Consider the following 21,099-nt stretch of genomic DNA (forward strand, 5'->3'; position numbering starts at 1 on the left):
GGAAAATATCAACAGAACCACAACAATACAAGGGGTACATAATGGGGGGAGGGACAAGAGTTAAGGGGATGTTTGGATTTTCTATTTGGTGAGGGTGTGTTTATTGGCTATCTTTCTCTTGGGAGCAATGAAATTATCTAAAATTGAGAATGTTGATGGAATGTTAACTTTCGACATTATACATGAGGCCCAGTAGATAAAGGTGATAAAGATACACTGACTGAGAGGTAGATTGGTGAATGATGATATAAACATATGATTGAACACAGTGCTGCTACAAAAAGGAACAAATTTGTAAGGCATGCAACAATGTGAGTGAACCTGCGGATCATTTGATGAGGGAAAATAAGCCAGAAACAAAAGAGCAAGTATTGTATGATCTCATTTAGAAAATACTTATAAGAAAATTGGGTTTTAGATTGTAAGCTGCTATAGCAGTCACATTTAGTCCGGAGTGGTAATTATAATTTCTGGATTTTGAGGGTCTGTTTTATTTATGTATTACCTTGTAATTAGTGATAAGAATGAAGCCAGTTGGGTCAGAATTAAGGTAATTCAGAATACAGGGGTGAGGAAGACATTGCCTCTATTTTAGAACTTCACCTACTCTTTGAGACCAAGGGAAGAAAATTTTATTATGTCCAGATCCTAGGTTTTCTGTAGCACATAATCTAACTTGACCTGTCTGGATTGATCATTTAAACAATCCAAACACAGGGATCCCAGAAAAACAATGAGAACCTTTGATCCTGTATAGATTAATGTAATGCCTGGATGCATCCCAGATAATGAAAAAGTATTGGCAAAGTCCCTTGAGGATGGGAGAAAAAGTATGGAATTTTTAAACTTTACCACTGGGAAAACCCCAGATACTGTGCCAAACATTAGGGACACCCAAATCAGTAGGCCAAGCCATTGATCTTGAGGCTTGCTCTTGTGCAGCTTATGTATGTAGCAGAGAAGCTTAGCCTACCTATAGGTATGCCTAAGAATCAGCTCCAGAGGACCTCTTTTGTTGCTCAGATGTGGCCTTTCTCTCTCTAAGCCAAACTCTGCAAATGAAACCTTTGTCTCACACACACACAGGACATGACATCAGGAATGAAAGTCTCCTTGGTGGCATGGGAGATGACCCTTGGGGATGAGCCTGGCTGTGGCACTGTGGGATCAAGAATTCCATCCTGACCAAATGGGGGGGGGGGAAGAAGTGTAACAAATAAGGTATCAGAGGCTGAGAGAGTTCAAATAAGTTGAGAGGCTACTCTGGAGGTCACTCTTATGCATGCTTCAGTTAGACATTGTACCTATCATAACTTGCCAAACCCCAACCAAAACCATTCCTGCCAATCTTAACATATACCTAGGGCATTATATAAGATTCTACAAAGGTTCCATGCATTAGGGTAACTCTGCAAAACCTACAGCCTCCACATGGGTCGCTAGACCAGATAAGTCCTGAAATGCAGAGGGGCCAGCCTCTCCAGAACATCAACTAGTTCCATCCTCCTATCCCCTATTATCGACAGCCCCTTCCAACATGAAAAAGTTAGAATGGGCATAGCCCAAAATACTCCTAAAGAGTGGGATAGAAAGATCAAAGGTGATGGTGGAGTTATACAGAGAAGTCGGGCTTAACAAATGAGTATGAGTACTGAATCATTATACTGATATTTCTTTTAGACCACAGTACCTTAGAGAAGCTAGAAATAAAAACCTAAAATTGTGGAATCATAACCCATATCAAACTCTGAAATCTGTTCTACAACTAATTGTTGTGATGTACTTTGAAATTTATTGCTTTTATGTATATATGTTATTTAAAGAGAAAGAGCAGTATAACAGAGAAGATAGGATTTAACAAATGAGTATGACTACTGAGTTATTATATTGATATTTCTGTTGGTTGCCAGTGTCTTGGAGCAGCTAGAAGGAAAAATGAAAAATCATGGAACTGTAACCCATACCAAACTTTAACATCTGTTCTATAACTTCCTGTTAAAATGTACTTGGAAAATTATTGCTTTGTTGTATATATGCTATATTTCACAATTAAAAAAAAAACGTTTAAAATACCCATAAAGCATAGAAGGTTAGTCTGGTAAGACAGAATCTTTGTTATCTAGGAAGATTACTAAGAAGGTAAGGCATAACCTTTACAATCTCTTATTAAGAGCAAACCAATAATCCAGAAAATTTTTCTCATGTTAACAGAGTGAAAACCGCATTCTAGTTTTGCATCAGTATAATATTTGATATTAAAGTTCTCTTTGAAAGTCTCATAAATAAACCCATCAAACCTTAACCAGCTTTGACATCAACAAATTAAATTCTCTTTCTGTGAATCTTCTGTAACTTTCTATATCCATATATGATCCTTATAGTACATCTGCTCAAAGGGGCAAAAATGGACAAATTCATTAACCGACCCAAATATATATATAACTTCTCTGTAGCATATACAATTAAGAAGGAAAAGCATATAAATGTAAAATTATACTTAGTAATGTTTCAGTATTCTGTTACTTGGAAATGATCTAGGCATCTAATGACTATACATTAATTAACTCAATTTAGCATCCATCCAAAGTTTTCAGTTACTGAAATATCTTGTAAATTTTCTTCATGCTGACATACTACAAAACATAATTACTGTTGAAGTAAAGTTTGTTGGGATAATAATTCAATTTGGTTAAACAAATTTACTTTTTCATAATCCTAAACATTTTAAGTTTAGGAAGAACATACCCAAGTAGAATAAAAGTCTGTGTTATATTTACTTAACATTAACAAATAAAAGAAGACATTGCTGTTTTTAGTAAATTATTAAAATAGTCTTGGCCAAAAATTTACCTAAATTTTTTGAAACTGAATTCTTAAAACATTTGCATTTGGTTCAATAAGAATATCTTTTTAGCACATTAAAAATCTTGGAAGTTCAATTTCCTTATATTCTTGGAATTTTAGGAATATTCCATGTATATAATTGTTTATTTCTATAAGCCAATGAGAATAGGGTTTCTATAATTTAAAAGATCTTATAAATCTAATTTGGAATGCCATCTAGAGGTAGGCAAACATTACATACTCATACAATGAGAGGTAAACATCTTTCTGAATTACAGACTTATTTATTATTTTTTTTCTTTTTTTAACTTTTTTTATTAATTAAAAAAATTAGCAAACAAAACATTAAGAGATCATTCCATTCTACATATACAATCGGTAGTTCTTAATATCATCACATAGTTGCATATTCATCATTTCTTAGAACATTTGCATCAATTTAGAAAAAGAAATAAAAAGACAACAGAAAAAGAAATAAAATGATAACAGAAAAAAAAGATTATACATACCATACCCCTTACCCCTCGCTTTCATTTACCGCTAGCATTTCAAACTAAATTTATTTTAACATTTGTTCCCCCTATTATTTATATTTATTCCATATGTTCTACTCTTCTGCTGATATAGTAGCTAAAAGGAGCATCAGACACAAGGTTTTCACATTCACAGAGTCTCATTGTGAAAGCTATATCATTGTTCAATCATCATCAAGAAACATGGCTACTGGAACACAGCTCTACATTTTCAGGCAGTTCCCTCCAGCCTCTCCACTACATCTTGAACAACAAGGTGATATCTACTTAATGCATAAGAATAACCTCCAGGATAACCTCTCAACTCTGTTTGGAATCTCTCAGCCATTGACACTTAGTCTCATTTCACTCTTCCCCCTTTGGTCAAGAAGGTTCTCTCAATCCCTTGATGTTAATTCTCAGCTCATTCTAGGGTTTTTCTCAGTCCCTTGATGCTGAGTCTCAGCTCATTCCAGGATCTCTGTCCCATGTTGCCAGGAAGGTCCACACCCCTGGGAGTCATGTCCCACGCAGAGAGGGGAAGGGTGGTGAGACTGCTCGTTGTGTTGGCTGGAGAGAGAGGCCACATCTGAGCAACAAAAGAGGCTCTCTTGGGGGTGACTCTTAGGCCTAAATTTTAAGTAGACTTGACCTATCCTTTGTGGGGTTAAGTTTCATGTGAACAAACCCCAAGCCTGGGGGCTCAGCCTATAGCTTTGGTTGTCCACACTGCTTGTGAGAATATCAAGAATTCAACTTGGGGAAGTTGAATTTCTCCCCACTCTCACCATTCCCCGAAGGGGGCTTGCAAATACTTTTCCAGTCACTGATCAAATCACTCTGGGATTCATCGGGGCATCACTCTGGACAAACCAACAAAATCTCATGTGCTACCTGAGATTCCAAGTACTTATGACCTTCAATCAAACAATCTACATGAGTTATATTAGGAAATGCTCTAGTCAAAATATAAATTTTGTAACAAATAAACATTTTTTGCTTTAGTCTCACACATAAGGTGACATTTTAAAGTATTAATTATCATCTATTTTCAACACCCTGCAATAATGACATTCCTTTGTTCTTCCTCAGGCAGAAACATTTCTTAAATTTGTACATTGTACATTTCACTATTATTATACACTCTAGGCATTCCTAGATTATACCATCTCAATCTTTAACATCTTTCTTTCTGATTTCATTTATGTCCCCAGTCCTCCTCCCTCTATCATTCTCACATGCAGGCTCATTCAGTGTTTTAACATAATTACATTACTGTTAGGTAGTATTGTGCTGTCCATATCTGAGATTTTATATTCAGTCTTGTTGCACAATCTGTATCCCTTCAGCTCCAATTACCCAATATCTCACCCTATTTCTATCTCCTGATGGTCTCTGTTACCAAGGAAATATTCTAAGTTTATTCACTAACGTCAGTTCATGTCAGTGAGACCATACAGTATTTGTCCTTTTGTTTCTGGCTAATCACATTCAGCATAATGTCCTTAAGGTCCATTCATGTTGTTACATACTTCATAACTTTATTCTGTCTTACAGCTGCATAATATTCCATCTTATGTAAATGTCACAGTTTGTTTAGTCAACTGTCTGTTGATGGACATTTTGGCTGTTTCCATCACTTGGTAATTGTTAATAATGCTGCTATAAACATGTAAATGTCCATTTGTGTCCTTGGCGTCGTGACCTTTGAGTAGAGACAGCATATACATGGGTCCTGTTTTTTAAACCATTCTGCCAGACTATGTCTTTTGATTGGAGAGTTTAATCCATTAACCTTCAGTGTTATTACTGTATGGGTAGTACTTTCTTCTACTATTTTGCCTTCTGGATTTTATATGTCATATCTAATTTTCCTTCCTTTTACCTTTACTCATAGTCTTCCTTTCTACACTCTTCTCCACACCTCTCTCTTCTGTCTTCGTATCTGTCTCTAGTGTTCCCTTTAGTATTTCTTGCAGAGCTGGTCTCTTGGTCACAAATTCTCTCAGTGATTTTTTGTCTGAAAATGTTTTCATTTCTCCCTCATTTTTGAAGGACAATTTTGCTGGATATAGAATTCTTGGTTGGCAGTTTTTCTCTTTTAATAATTTAAATATATTGTCCCACTGTCTTCTTGCCTCCATGGTTTCTGCTGAGAGATCTGCACATAGTCTTATTGGGCTTCCCTTGTATGTGATGGATTGCTTTTCTCTTGCTGCTTTCAAGATCCTCTCTTTCTCTTTGACCTTGGACATTCTGATTATTAAATGTCTTGGAGTATGTCTATTTGGATCTGTTCTCTTTGGGGTACGCTGCACCTCTTGGATCTGCAATCTTAAGTCTTTCATAAGAGTTGGGAAATTTTCAGTGATAATTTCCTCCATTAGTCTTTCTTCTCCCTTTCCATTCTCCTCTCCTTCTGGGACACCCACAACACGTATATTCATGCGCTTCATATTGTCTTTCAATTCCCTGAGTCCCTGCTCATATTTTTCCATTTTTTTCCTATAGTTTCTGTTTCTTGTTGGATTTCAGATGTTCTGTTCTCCAGTTCATTAATCCTATGTTCTGCCTCTCGAAATCTACCATTGTGGGTTTCCATTGTTTTTTTCATCTCTTCTACTGTGTCCTTCATTCCCATAAGTTCTGTGATTTGTTTTTTCAGACTTTCAGTTTCTTCTTTTTGTTCCTTCCTTGCCTTTTTTATATCCTCCCTAAATTCATTGATTTGGTTTTTGATGAGGTTTTCCATGTCTGTTCGTATATTCTGAATTAATTGTTTCAGCTCCTGTATGTCATTTGAATTGTTGGTTTGTTCCTTTGACTGGGCCATATCTTCAATTTCCTTAGTGTGATTTGTTATTTTTTGCTGGCGTCTAGGCATTTAATTACCTTAATTAGTTTATTCTGGAGATTGCTTTCACTTCTTTTATCTAGGGTTTTCTTGCTGGATGAATTTGTTGTCTATCTGTTCTTTGACATTCTGTTCAGCCTTATCTGAACCTTTAGCTTAAGTTTTGTTTAACAGAGGAGAATTTTTCAGTTCTTGTTTTCTTGTTTCTTGCCCTGCTTGTGTGGTACCTTCCCCCCACACACACTTGGGAGGGTCTGCTTAGATATTATAGACCTCAGCCAGATTTTCCCAGACCAAACTGGCCTCCTATCAGGAGGAAAGAGTCACCTGCGTCGGTTTTCCCTGAGCATGAGTCCCAGCAGGTTGAAAGACTTTCCTGTGAAGTCTCTGGACTCTGTTTTTCTTATCCTGCCCAGTATGTGGCGCTTGTCTGACTGCAGGTCCCACCAGCATAAGATGATGCGGTACCTTTAACTTTGGCTAGGGGTTTGTTGGAGACAGAGGAGAGGTTGTAGGCTGGTTTTAATGGCTTCAATTTACCAAGCACTGGTGTTTGAATTCCTTGATGGAGGGATTCCACCTGAGTTGGGCTTCACACCTCCCCTGGGGAAGGCACAGGCTCCAGATAAGCCCCCCAAAGAGCTCACTTCTGCCTATGCCTGGGGCAGTTGCTGCCGGAAAAGTCCTGCCACTGTATCCAGAGGCAGTCAAGCCTTTGTAGATACACAGCCACAAAAACCTGTTTCCTTCTTTTTTTTCCCCCTTTTTCTGTCAGTCCTGCCCCCTTGGTGCCGGGGCAAAAATGAGCAACCTCCGCTTTGTTCTGGTTCACCTAAGCTGGGGGCCTATTTTTAGTAGTCAGAATTTGTTAATTAGTTCCATAATTGGCGTTTGATTGTGCCCAGTCACTGCTGCTGGTAAAGTCCTTTCCTTTCCCCTCTGGGAAGTGGCCTGTGGGGGAGGGGCGCTGGCCACTGCAGCTTTCGGAACTCACGGTTTTGGGGGGTGCTCGTAGCCAGTCCAGCTGGTCCAGACTGGGGTATGCTGTGTGTCTGGTCACAGACGTGGCCCCAGGAGCTGTTCTGTACTGTTTCTGGTTATTTAGCAGTTGTTCTGGAGAATGAACTAAAACGCACACGTTGTTAAGCCGCCATCTTCTTTATTTATTATTATTATTATTATTATTATTATTATTATTATTATTCAGGCTATTATCATGGAGAGAACATTCATTAGTAAGGAATATCTCAAAAAGAAGAGCTGGATATTTTGATAGGTAGAGAAACATGAAAGTCATCTGCAAGTCTTATGGGAATCATGAGGAAGGCTGGAGATGGGTCTTAACTTAGAATATGCCATTGTAGGGTCATCCCTTGTGGTCAGCCATCTCTTGGAACACTAAAAGGTGGAGGATTTCTTAACCACCACTGCTTTCAGGAGCACAGGATTTGGATAAAGTTCAATATTGTCAATGAAATAAGTCAGCTTTGTCAATTTTGTCTATAGAATTTCTCTGTATTGTCCTTTATGTACCATCTTATTTCTGGTTGCCGTTTTTGTGTGTGGTTGGCTTTGGTTTTTGCTGTTCTGTGCTTACAACTTGTCTCCCTAACTTAATTGTAGGCCCTCTGAGGGAAGGACATGTCTTCTATTGATTTGTATTCCTCATCCTCTTTTTGCCTAATACTTAGTTTTCTGTCCTACCTACCCCCAAAGTTATTGATGTTCAACAGGACATCTAACTCTTAGGACAGACTCTTTTTTGATATGCTAAGATGGTAGACCTATAAAATGTAATGCTTTTCATAATTGGAAAGTAGCATCTAAGAACTCTCATAGAAGTCACGTATTTAGCTCTTATTTATAGAGAATTCATAAATGGACAAATCTTTGTTTCTAATTAGATTCTTCCTGGTTGCAGACCCACACCCAAGCTATTTTTTTGCTAGGTGATTGCCTGAGTTTACCTTCATGAAGCAAAGTCAGTGTCTAGTGACATTTTTTACCAGCTTCCCTGCTCACCTGTACCTGTCCCATTGATTAAGCCTGTGAACCAGGGCATTGTTCAGAAGTGAAATGTTATTACAGAAGAGATTTCATGAAGAAGTTTTTTCATCATGAGGCACTAGAATAATCTTTATAGTCTCATAGTAGCCAGGATGACTTTTTAAATGATGATTGTGCCTAGAATTCTGTTTCAAGTAAAATATCAGAGAGAACTTAGAAAAAAAATGGGCTAGGTAACTGAGGTGTCTATGGAAGCAAAAGAAACTGAAGCATTTATGGTGAGACCTTAAAATAAACATAATACGTTCTTGATGACAAAGAACATTCTTTTACCTCTACTCAACAAGGCCTAATGGATGTGTAACAAAAGCATGGATCAATGCTGACAAATCAAATGACACAGTATGACCAATAGCAAAAAAGTAAAAGGACACCAATAAAGACAATTTTAGTGAGGGCAACAAAGTAACTTTAGAAAAGGCTTTGTCAATCTCCATTGTTTAATAATTACACTTACAGAAAAATAACCATATTATACTGCCCAGAGGGTGTGCATTTGTACATTCCATATCCAGTTTTTATGAGCATCAAGTGCCAAGACTTATTCAAAATAACAACTACTAGGTTATGTCATAAGATTAGTACAGAGACAATCCAGTCTCCAATATCTTCTACATCTGGCTGAGCATGATTGTCTTTAAGGCTCCTTCTTGATTCTAGCTTTCTTAAAGTCCTATAAGTTATAATTGTATTACAAATTCTTTGAAATTATTCCTGAATATTAGAGATATGTTCTATTTGTTCAATATAGTTATAATATTCTTATTCTTCAAAAATCTGGGATCCTAAATGGACAATGTCACCAATCAACCTGAATACTTAGTTTGCCAAAACATTTCATTCCCTGATCATTTTGCACCATTTACTATGTTATTTTTGTAGGTGAATTTTTCTTTATCTTAAAGAAAGGGAAATTGTAAGGGAATAAACAAGGGTTAGATCCTTGGCTGTAAAGACTCCCTTGGATTGCTTTTGGCTGTTGGCTACAGCAACTTGTTTTCTTACAGAGATGAAGCATCTGGTTTTTGTTATCTCAATGATGCTGTCCTGGGAATATTACGATTGCGACGGAAATTTGACCGTATCCTCTACGTGGATTTGGATCTGCACCATGGAGATGGTAAGCACTTCAGTTTCAAAGATGCTTCAATGCTAGGACAGCAGGGTTTTTCTCAGTAAAGCTGCTTCTGGGCAACTGGTAAACAGAGAAATGCCTGTTGTGGTTGAAAGTTTTTCTAATTGAGAATCCTAAAGTATGTAGAGTATAGATTCTTTTAACTGATGTAATTCCTGTTTTTCTCACCAAGCTGCTTTAAATACCAGGTTCCTATATCTTCCTCCCTTTCCTCCTGCATCAGAGCTCTGCAATAAAGAGTGTTAAGAAGTGGAAAACTTACCTACTGTTTACTCCAATGCTCAGTAACCTCTCCCAGGCCATTTTCATAGGTTCTTTTGAAATCTATGGTTAGATATGACAGTCTTATTTTATCTCATTGATACTTCTCTCAAGATAGAATTGGGTGTACGTTGGACTAACATTCTGAATTTTTTACCAATAGGGACAGTAACTCATATACTGATCAGAATCTGTGCTACTTTTTTATATTCTAAAATATGTAGTCTTGCACAAACACAGAGTAAACTTTTAATAGCAGCAGAATTTCGGACAATTGTTTTTAAGCACATTTGTCCCCTCTCAGAAGACTCCACTAAAGACTTCTCCAACCCACCTCTCTGCTTTTCATCTGAAATGTAGAGCTTTTGTGACAGTGGCCCACAGTCTGTGGCTTTAATATATCCTGTCTGTCTGCCACACATATTTCCATTGACCTAGGAACAATTATCTAGTAAATTATTGGGTAAGGGTAATCCCCACCCCTCCCCTAGATCAGTGATTTCTGCTTCCCTGTTCCTAGTTGGAGATAAATTGGCACAATCGAGGCATAAGAGAGAAAAAGAATAGTTTATGGCTAGGGTTGAGGTCAGCTCTGCTACCCAAACAGAAAAAGAAGGAAGAAACTGTGGGGGAAACCTCCCCAGGGAGCATCTCCGGATAGAGGCCACCATGTAACAGTATCAGAAATTAAAGGTCACAGAGAGAAGGAGGATAAAAACAACTAACACGCTACTTTGAGAGCCATGTTCACTGAATATCTGAATACTCAGCCAATACAAAATACAACCATGCTCAAAAACCTTCAGAGGCTCCTTATTGCCTCCAGCAGGGGTTGACATTTGGCCCACGGTTGGTTTTTGTATGGCCAGCCAGTGAAGAATCATTTTTACATTTTTAAAAGGGTTGTAAAGGAAAAAGAAATATGTACAATAAAGACTGTATGTAGCTCACAGAGCCTAAAATATTTACTATCTAGCCATTTAGTTTGCCAACCCCTGGCCTACAGCAATGGTTCTGTTGCCCAGGAATCAACCTGTAGAGCTTCAGGATGCTTCAGGAAGGACCTGGGGAGATAGTTTATTTTAAAATGCAGATTCCTTAGGCATGTGCACCAGATACTCAGATTTAGTGGGTCTGAGAATCTACATCTTAACACCCCAATTGTTCCACAGGCCACACTTTTAGAAATAGTAGCCTTTAGTGAAAAGTCCACATTACCAATTTTTCAAGGCCTGCCTCAAATTGGCCTTACTTCATCTTTCCAGCTTTGTCCCTCATTACTTACTCTCCAGGCTACTTTACTCAATGATCCCCAGTTATGTCTCACTTATTCCCACCTCTCTGACTTTGCTTTACCTTTTCCTAACTTTCTTCCCCTTTTGTATCTCCAAATTCTATGCATTAGCTCAGTAGCTGATTTGCCCTTATCACTCCAGCCCAAGTATTCTCTAACTCCTCACAAGTCCTATATTGTTTATATCCCTGACTTGATATTTAATTGCGTATTATCCTCACTTGTTAGTTATCTTTTAAATGTGTCTATGTCTTTTCTCATAGAAACTGTAAACTCAAGAGCAGGGATCAAGCTGCTTACTTCTTTCTGTCCTATACAATGCCTTGTACAGTGCTGATACACATAATAGTGGTTCAGTAAAATAATTGTTGAATGAATGAATGAATGTGAAATTTAAACTTTGTTTCAGAGTTCAAGAATAGAATCAATTCTGTTGAACCATATAAGAATGAAATAAGACTGTCAGCTGAAGCCATTCTTTTTATTTGCAATGTTATTTCTACACCATTTAGAGTTTCCTGTTTTATACAACTTTTATGGTGTGTTTCATTTCAGTTTATTTCCCCTCTTCATCACCTCCCTTCTCTTGACCCCCACCCCACCCCTCAAAACCCTTACACATTTGGTTTATTTTATATCTCCCATGATTCCATAGCTAGCATCATGTGGTAACTGCACTAACCATTCCTATCCTATCCTATCCTATCCTATGCTCACCATCTTTCATCTACCTAACCACTCCTCTTTCCCACCAAGCCCAAATGCTCCACTTGTCTGTGTCTGTCTTTGCTCTTTTAAGTGTGATTTTATAATGCTTAATGGTGTTTCCCATGAGGAGAAATAAAAATACCCCCTGAACATATACCCTTATATTCAGAGGAATGCAAATTAACGCAAACCATTCTTTTTTCTTATGACAATGACTAAGATTAAAAAGAATAATACCCAGTGCTAGTCAAGGTATGAGAAATTGGGAACTCATAAAGGATTGATAACGAGAATTTTTATGATTTATCCTTGTTTATACTTCAGTTTCTAAATTGAAATCCTCCTTTAATTTGTTTTGTTTACTTCATGTTTCATACCTGGAGCCTTTAACTGGTTTTAACTGTCTCCCATGGCAAAACATAAGGCTTGGGAAATTCAAACATACCTGTGATATACAAATATAGTTAACATTTTTTAAAGGTCTCTGTTGGCCTCTAATGAAGACTGAAAGCATTAAATAAACACAGAGACAGTTTCTTTGCTTGAAGTATAAAAGAGGGTAGTACCTGAATTTGCTCATAGGTCTTCCATTTTATAGACTAATTATCTGAATATAATATATGTACATGTGATTTTGGGAGGAAAGGCATGGAGGTGGCAATGTGTATAAATAGTGACTTTTCAGGGTTACTTTAAATCACATCTTTTATCTCCCACTCATCTACTCATTTTCTGACTCTGTTTAAATAGAAAAAGAAGCCCCTGTCTGGAAAAGTATTTTTTTCTCCCCATATTTCTCCAGGCTTTATAAGTCTGTTATAAAGCTGCTCTTAAGGGATAAAACCAGGGCTATTTTCAGCCTTCCATGTTTTAGCCAGAAATATGTATGCAAGGAATTTCATTTGAACTGCATTTATAATCAAATCTATAATTTAGATGGGTACATTATAATTAGGTTTTCACTGTATAATGTCTAGTGTTTGTATTGGTCATGTTTTTCAAAGGGTTGCCACATTGTCTTCTTTGAAACAAAAATTCCAAGAATTAAACTAGAACTACTAAAACAAAGCAAAACATGAAACTTCTAAGATGGTGCCATTTTCCTCTATTCAGTCTGTTGATAATGCCTCAATTCTAATCTCTAGCCCTTCCCCACCTTTTGAAAAGGTTGTCAAAGAGAGCCCAGATATCTCATTGCTTGGAAAGAAGAAGTACAGTTATAGTGTGCCATGAATTTGAAAAAGAACCCCAAAATTTCACTTGGGGGCCAAAGTTCTACCTCATCCTATAATCAGAGAGATCAAAGACCAGAGCTTTTTGTTACTTTTATTCCTCTGTTACATAGGCTTCATTATTGTTGCCTTCTCATCTTCCCCCACAGCCTCTTTCTAGGATTTCAGTTGTTGAAAAGAGGAGTTTCATATTTGATGTGATTCTTCTGACATTTCTTTCTCTGATAGGTGTGGAAGATGCCTTCAGTTTCACTTCCAAAGTCATGACTGTGTCTCTGCATAAATTCTCCCCAGGATTTTTCCCAGGCAAGTGATCTGTGTGTTCAGCATTGCATTTGAGGAATAAATAGAGCAACTGTCTATATATTTCTTATATCTGATATATAGGTAATTCCATACTGTTAATATCTTATTGGTGTTATTCTATGCAAAATTTTAACCCAGGTCATTTGAGGAGATAATGACAAGAGGAATGTAAAGTTGTTTCTTTTTCAGAATGATTTTTATGGACTATCACAGACAGCTAACTTACACTTATCCTATGTAACTCCTAAAATCCTAATAATTGCAGTGATATATTAAAATCATGTCAACCTGAGAAGCTTGAAAACTCAAGCAAAGAAGTTAATCTCCTTTTTTATTTGATCCAGCAGGATGGAAACCAAAGTTTTTCTGTTTCTTGTGGTTTGCCTGCTTTCCCAACAGTCTTTATAAGAGTTACTTCTCCATGTTATATTTACTGAATTTCGGTTCTTAGAAATCATAAGTAATTCAGGATTGTTCTCCTAATTGAATGACACTCTGCAAGTTCCCTTTTGGTGTTCTGAATTTCTATTAGAGAATCCTACTTCAAGTTTTAATAACTCATCATGGGGCTTCTCTTATCTTCTTTACAGGAACAGGTGATATGTCTGATATTGGCCTAGGGAAGGGACGTTACTACAGTGTAAATGTGCCCATTCAAGATGGTATACAGGATGAGAAGTATTACCACATCTGTGAAAGGTACAGCAGTAACGCTAAGCCAGTAATAAGTGGATTGCATTTCTATAGGATGAAATGGCCCTCAAGCTCACAAATTTTGCTTATAAGGAACAATTTGAAAAAGAAAACCACTATATACCCATATAGCTCTTGTACAATGTTCATTGTACTTATTGGATTGGGTAGCCATCCCCTGTTTGGGAGATCCAAGTGGCTGCGCCACAGCCATGCTCCTGGTTTGACCCTACCTGCTATACAGTATGATTAAGGCCATCCCAAGATCAAAACTTTTAGGATGCCCTTAGGAAATACTTTGTCTGCTTTTCTTAGCTAAAGAAATCTTCTTATAGGTGGTTCCATTAGCCTGAAAGGGCATTGTTCATTTTTCCATTATTGAATATCTGTGCTCCTCTTCACTAGTGTGAATATTATAGAATTGACCATAATTCTTTATTTTGCATTCTTGAGTTCTATCTATTGTGTTAAAATTGGAGTCAAAATCTGTTCTTTTTACATCATGGTTAAGTATTAAATCACATAGACTGGGACTGAAAAGCCCTACAAATTGGAGGAGGGAGTCAGGGAAAGGGACTCATATTTTTAAAAAATTGAGATTGGTCCAGCACAAATTTGCTGCTGACAATGGCAGCATGTAAACATTTCTTAAGGTAAGTAATGAGGATTGAGGTGCTTTTGATCCCTCCCCCACTCAGCTCAGATTTCTCCCAACCTCTGTTGGAAACAGGGACTTCCCAAAGAAGCCTGTGCTGGCCATCCTCACTGGCAGTTGTATAAACAAAGTAGAACTATTAAAAAATAAAAACTTTGTGCTTCAGAGGTACCTTTTAGCTCAAGAGATTTGGTGAGCCAAGTCATCAATCAGCAGCACTTATCCTTTTCATGATTTTAGATTTTGATCATATCCCCTGGCTACCTATATAGTTTTAGACTGAAAGACCTTCTTTTTGGAGCCTACCACTGATGGTTTTAATTGCCCTGCTTTGTTTGCCTGAGGCTCTGTTCTGTCCTTCCTGAGATGTGCAGATCAGAGCTACCTATGTAACTTCTCCAATGAAGATGTCCTGTGGTTTTATGTAAAAGGAAGAGAATTTTGTTTTCCTTTCAATCCCCTTCTTGATAGTGCCCAACATTTTGTTGTCCTTTTTTGCCATAGCAGGAAACTAAGTTGTTCTCTTCAGTCTTCTGTCCATAGTACTTCCTAGAGCTCTTTCTTGGATCTTAACTGAAAGGTCAGCACCCATCATCCTGCAAATATGATTTCTATATCTGGCCCTCCCTAAAAGGATCACCTTATATATGCCCATATTGAAGCTCATCTGCCAATAGTAAAACCACCTGAGATCTTCCTTTATCCCCACTAACTTGGCATTTCATTCCCTGGAAATGCTTAGTATTATCTGCAGACTTGAGGATTTCCCTGTACCCACCCCTGAGGAACTCTGTTATTTATCCCTCTACAGTAAAAAAAAAAAATCTCTGTATTTTCTTCTTTTCCTATAAACCTACTACATGACAAAAAATATATTTTTTAAATCTCATGGTAATTCATTTTAAGAACAGCTTTGGTATTACAGTTAATCAGAACCATTTTAAGTTAGTTTAGCCCCCAAGGAAAAGATTCATAGAAGATTATATACAATTTCTCTTTACAAAAACCATGTTGCCTCTCCCACCCCCAAATACCCACACCCAGTAGATCGTTGGCTATAGTATATGGAAGCTAGCACTTATAATAGATTCTTCCAGCTTGCCTACTAAAGTACCAGGCCCTCATCAGTTTATAGATCCCTGGGCCCTTTTTAAAACCCAGTGGAGCAACACTGGCAACCCACACAGTTGATCATCCAGAATAACAGGCTATAGATTTTCATTAGCAGTACAGTAATTTTTTTCCTTTGATTTCCTTCAGAACTCAAATCTGGTTAAGGCATTATGGGAAATCACCTATGATGCCAAGGGAGCCAGGAAAGCCTCATACCCCAAATATCCCTCCCATTTGTTGAAATAATACCTGAAATTCCCTTAACAGGAAACATATATTTTTATTCTAAAATTAGAAATAGGGCTTAACATGCAATTTGGAGCAATCTCTCATCCTTACCCCCACTCTATTGTAGATGTATAGTTTGACAGAGCCTTTCTTGTCAGCAAATTTTCAAAGGGGTAGAGCATGAGCAGCCTGAGTATTCAGAGGAACAGGAACTGAGCAGTGAAGCAGTGGAGGAAAAGGGGTACAAAAAATAAATAATCTTTGCCAACTAAACAGTTTTGCTGAGGGCCAGCCCTAAGTGACTATGTCACTTAGTCCCAGTCATTATGCTTCTAACTATATCTAAATTGTGACTTGGAACCAGAGTTTCTGGCCCCTTTGCCATTATTACCTCTGCCACAACAGCCTACTTCAAAAGATAAATTAGACATGCTCATTTCTAAAATCATTCAGTATATCTGCTATCTCCTCTTCAACGTTTTTGTTCCATGGTCCCACTGCTTCTGTAGCTTACTTCTTAACTTGTGGTATATAAAAGACCTCCTATTGCTGGTTCATTTACAAGATACTCTGGTTTGTATTCCCAATTTCTAGTTCCTGAATGCCACTCCCTGTGGGATTCACTTTTGCTATTTTTCCTTTTTTCTTTCATTTTTTTAAAATAAGATGGATTTTTTCCTTGCTGTAGCTTTTTTAAATTTGTCCTCTAGTCAGACAGCAACTTAATGGTTTTGACTTAAGGTTGAACGTACCCTCTTTATTAAAAATAGGCTTAGGAGTTTGCTTTTTTAAGGAAAAAATATTTTTACATGGAAATAACACCAAATGAACTTGGGTTACATTGTATGTAACAGACAATTTCACAGTCAAATCTTAGGTTATTCAATACTAATTTAGAAGGGCAAGAGTCCCTGATACCCAAAAGCTTACCATAATTTCCATGGGAGCTACTAGATTAAGTATTGCAAGTAGAATCCAGTTTTAAGTAGCGTAAAGGACCATCAATATCGCTCTTGTAATCAAATCTCTTCCTTCAAATGGAAACTAATAGTCACAGTACAGAGATGGTAGAGGTATAGTATATTCTTTTTGTACCTGAAGCACCCCTTCCATATATACACACATAAACACGAAGTGTGGCAAAGAGAAGGTTTCCTATTTCCCATCCTGTGTCTTTTGAAAGGGGAAATACTGCTCTGTCCATGTTTAACCTTTTTGCTCTCTAATTGCCATGTAAAATGCTCTTAATACTATTTAATCTATTATTTAAAACGCTGTGTTGATGACTTTGTGAGCATTTATAAGTTAAGAATTGTAGGGGGAAATTATTTCCTTGCTGTTGGTTCAAGGGGAGGCTTTGATAAAGAGCTGGGTACTACTCAGAGACCTCAAGTATTGCAATATGACCAAACTACTTGCCCACTGTGATTTGTCATAACTATGCTTAGTTGCAATGAAGAAATTCAGAGTTGGGCTTATACTTCTTAGTTTATATCCTCCCTATCATTTCACAGCCCTAATAGCCAGAAAGTATTCCCTACTAAATATTTGATTATTAGTATAGAATCTCAAGGAAATCTATATGTATATAGTATATTTATGTGTTTGGATACATACACTGACATTGGCAGCTCAACGTCTTGAAAAAAATCACATTTTATTAAGAATATAAGCCAAATACATTTTGTGATGGTATAAAATTGCCTTACTGCCTGTTATTCCTTAATGCTGGCCTATTTCTCAGGCTAGAGACTAACTGTTAGAGAAGGAAAGGAGTGAAAAGAGCTGTTCTAGTTTGCTAGCTGCCGGAATGCAATATAGCAGAAATGGAATGGCTTTTAAAAAGGGGAATTTAATAAGTTGCTAGTTTACAGTTCTAAGGCCAAGATAATGTCCCAATCAAAACAAGTCTATAGAAATGTCCAATCAAAGGCATCCAGAGAAAGATACCTTGGTTCAAGGAAGGCTGATGAAGTTAATGGTTTCTCTCTCAAGTGGAAGGGAACATGGCGAACACAGTCAGAGTTTCTGTCTCATCTGGAAAGGCACATAGTGAGCATGGTCAGGGTTCCTCTCTCATCTGGAAGGGCACATGGCGAACACAGCATCATCTGCTAGCTTCTTCTCCTGGCTTCCTGTTTCATGAAACTCCCTGGGAGGCATTTTCCTTCTTCATCTCCAGAGTTCGCTGGCTGGTAGACTCTGCTTCTTATAGCTATGTTGTTCTGCTCTGCTCTCTCCGAATTCCTCATTCTTCTAAATGTTTCCTCTTTTATAGGACTTCAGAAACTAATCAAGACCCTCCCAAATGGGTGAAGACACGCCTCCACCTAATCCAGTTTAACAACCACTCTTGATTAAATCATATCTCCAGGGAGATGATCTAATTACAGTTTCAAACATACAATACTGAATAGAGATTAGAAGAAACAGCTGCCTTTACAAAATGGGATTAGGATTAAAACATGGCTTTTCTAGGGTACATACATCATTTCAAACCAGCACAGGTGCACTGTTGTGAAGTGGGCATGCCACTGGGAAATATCACCAAGTTTACCCCCAAAGCATTGTCCTTGTATAGTTAAAAGTAAGTAGATTTTGAATCTCTCTGTTTTGTTCTTAAAACTTCATTTCTTGGGGCCTTGGTGACTGGGGAGTGCTGCTGAGTTTTCAGAATTGTGTGTTTTTGGGGGGAGGTTTTTTTTATTTTTTTATTTATTTTTATTTTATTTTTTTTTTTTAAAGAAAGGGAAGAAGGGAAGGAAAGACAGAGAAGGAAGGAAGGATAGAAGGAAGAAAGGGAAACATCTTTAAACATTTTCTTGTTTTATTATATTTTGTTTTGTTTGTTTGTTTTTTACATGGGCTGGGGCCGGGAATCGAACCGAGGTCCTCCGGCATAGCAGGCAAGCACTCTTGCCCGCTGAGCCACCGCGGCCCGCCGGGAGGTTTTTTTTTAAGGCAAAGTTGACCACTGTTCACTGTCCATGTGGGCAGTTGTAAGATTGCAATGCTGCATACTATTGGTTACAAAGTATTCAATTTCAGTGATGGAAGGCAGTTATAATGGATGGTAGAATGTACAACATGAAACTGCCATCTTTCAACAGAGCCTGGCCCTGCAAATACCCTAGAGCTCTGTTTGTTGTTGCTGTTATCATTTCCTTTGAAAAGAGTCCCAAGAGAAGTCACAGTACTGGTGAATTTGGAGATTATGGGATTGGTTTTGTTTCTATTCTGTGTTTTGTTCTGTTTATTATCATTTATCTGTAGTGCTATTGCTGTTGATGCTATCACCTACACCCTGTTTCAAATAAGTGTTGAATACACTATGGAACAATGACAATAACAGCCACATACACTGACAGAACTGCCCATGGGTATATGAGTGACAGCCCATATGTGCATGGAGGAAACTTGTAATTTCCTTCTTACATGTGTTTGAAATACCAAGTGAATAATACTGTTCTGGGAAAAAAATGATACGCTAGTGAAAATTAAAGAAGTTAAGGGTTTTACTTAACAGACAGGCCCTACCTCTCAAACTACTTTAGAAGCCTTTTGAAAACTAATTTCTGTTTTTTAAAAAAAAATTTTTTTATTGAGAAATATCCGCACATATATAGTCCAACCATATACAATCAGTGGCTCACAGTATCATCACATAGTTGTGTATTCTTTACTATGTTCATTTTGAGAACACCTGTATCACTCCAGAATAAGAAATAAAAAGAAAAAAACTGAAGTATCACTCCAGAAAAAGAAAAAAACAAGAACTCATACATCCCTTACCCCTTATCCCTCCCTCTCATTGACCCACAGTACCTCAATCCACCCAATTTTTACTCTTTATCTCCCACTGTTATTTATTTATTTCTTTCTTATCCTGATTTTTTTTTTACTCATCTGTTCATACCCTGGATAAAAGGAGCATCAGACACAGGGTTTTCACAATCACACACATTGTAAAATTATATAGTTATACAGTCATCTTCAAGAATCAAGGCTACTGGGATACAGTTCAATGGTTTTAGTTACTTCCCTCCAGCCACTCCAGTATACCATAAACTAAAAAAGAATATCTGTATAATATGTAAGCATAACTTCCAGGATAACCTCCTGATTCTGATGAAATCTTTCAGCCACTGAGACTTTATTTTGTCTCATTTCTCTCTCCCCTTTTTTGGTCAAGAAGGCTCTCTCAGTCCTACAATGCCAGGTCCTGGCTCATCCCCAGAGTTCTGTCCTATGTTGCCAGGGAGTTTTACACCCCTGGGAGTCATGTCCTGCATGGGGAGGGGAGAGCAGTGAGTTCACCTGCCAAGTTGGCTTAGACAGAAAGAGAGAGACCGCATCTGAGCAACAAAAGAGGTTCTCTTGGGATGACTCTTAGGAATAATTATCAGTAGGTTTACTTTCTCCTTTGTAGGAATAAGTTTCATAGGGGTGAGACCCAAGACTGAGGGCTCAGCCTATTGAATTGTTTGTCCCACTGCTTGTGAGAATATCAGGAATTCCCCAGATAGGGAAATTGAATATTTCTTGCTGTCTCCCCAGTCCCCCAAGGGGACTTTACAAATACTGTTTTATTATCTGCCCCTATTACTCTGGGATATATCGGGGCATCACACTAACCTATACAAACCAACAGGATCTTATGCCCTATTCAAGATTCCATGTAATTATCATGTTAAATTAACTGACCATACAAGTGAAATGAAAACTAATTTCTCTTGAGAACTGTTTTGCATCAGTAAAATGATTTTTAAACCCAAAAATAATCAGTTATTAGGAAAAATATATATTCAACTATTCAATTTGTGCAATAATTGAGTATAATACTGCATAAATATTTCACCAAAAGGAAAACATTTTTAAATAGACAGCTAATGAAGAGGAGTTATAAAAGACTCTACTTAACAGGAGTTCTTATTCATTAGCAGTCTTTAATCCACCTGTTCTAGTTTGCTAGCTGCCAGAATGCAATATACCAGAAACAGAATGGCTTTTAAAAAGGGGAGTTTAATAAGTTGCTAGTTTACAGTTCTAAGACCAAGAAAATGTCCCAATTAAAACAAGTCTATAGAAATGGCCAATCAAAGGTATCCATCCAGGGAATGATTCCTTGGTTCAGGAACGCCGATGAAGTTCAGGGTTTCTCTTTCAAGTGAGAAGGCACATGGCGAACACAGTCAGG

The 21,099-nt window shown here is 37.5% G+C and overlaps 1 protein-coding gene across 2 annotated transcripts in view; it reads left to right on the forward strand.

The window, feature by feature from the left end:
• HDAC8 (histone deacetylase 8) overlaps positions 1 to 21,099 on the forward strand; it is a 517,539-nt gene that overhangs the window by 172,984 nt on the left and 323,456 nt on the right. For both annotated transcript variants that reach the window (XM_077145822.1, XM_077145823.1), the window contains 3 exons: positions 9,285 to 9,397; positions 13,136 to 13,213; positions 13,804 to 13,912. In XM_077145822.1, the coding sequence (XP_077001937.1) occupies positions 9,285 to 9,397; positions 13,136 to 13,213; positions 13,804 to 13,912 (300 nt within the window). The remainder of the gene's footprint in view (positions 1 to 9,284; positions 9,398 to 13,135; positions 13,214 to 13,803; positions 13,913 to 21,099) is intronic.

Source organism: Tamandua tetradactyla, chromosome X (genome assembly GCF_023851605.1).
Source record: "Tamandua tetradactyla isolate mTamTet1 chromosome X, mTamTet1.pri, whole genome shotgun sequence".
In the NCBI taxonomy this organism is placed as follows: domain Eukaryota; kingdom Metazoa; phylum Chordata; class Mammalia; order Pilosa; family Myrmecophagidae; genus Tamandua; species Tamandua tetradactyla.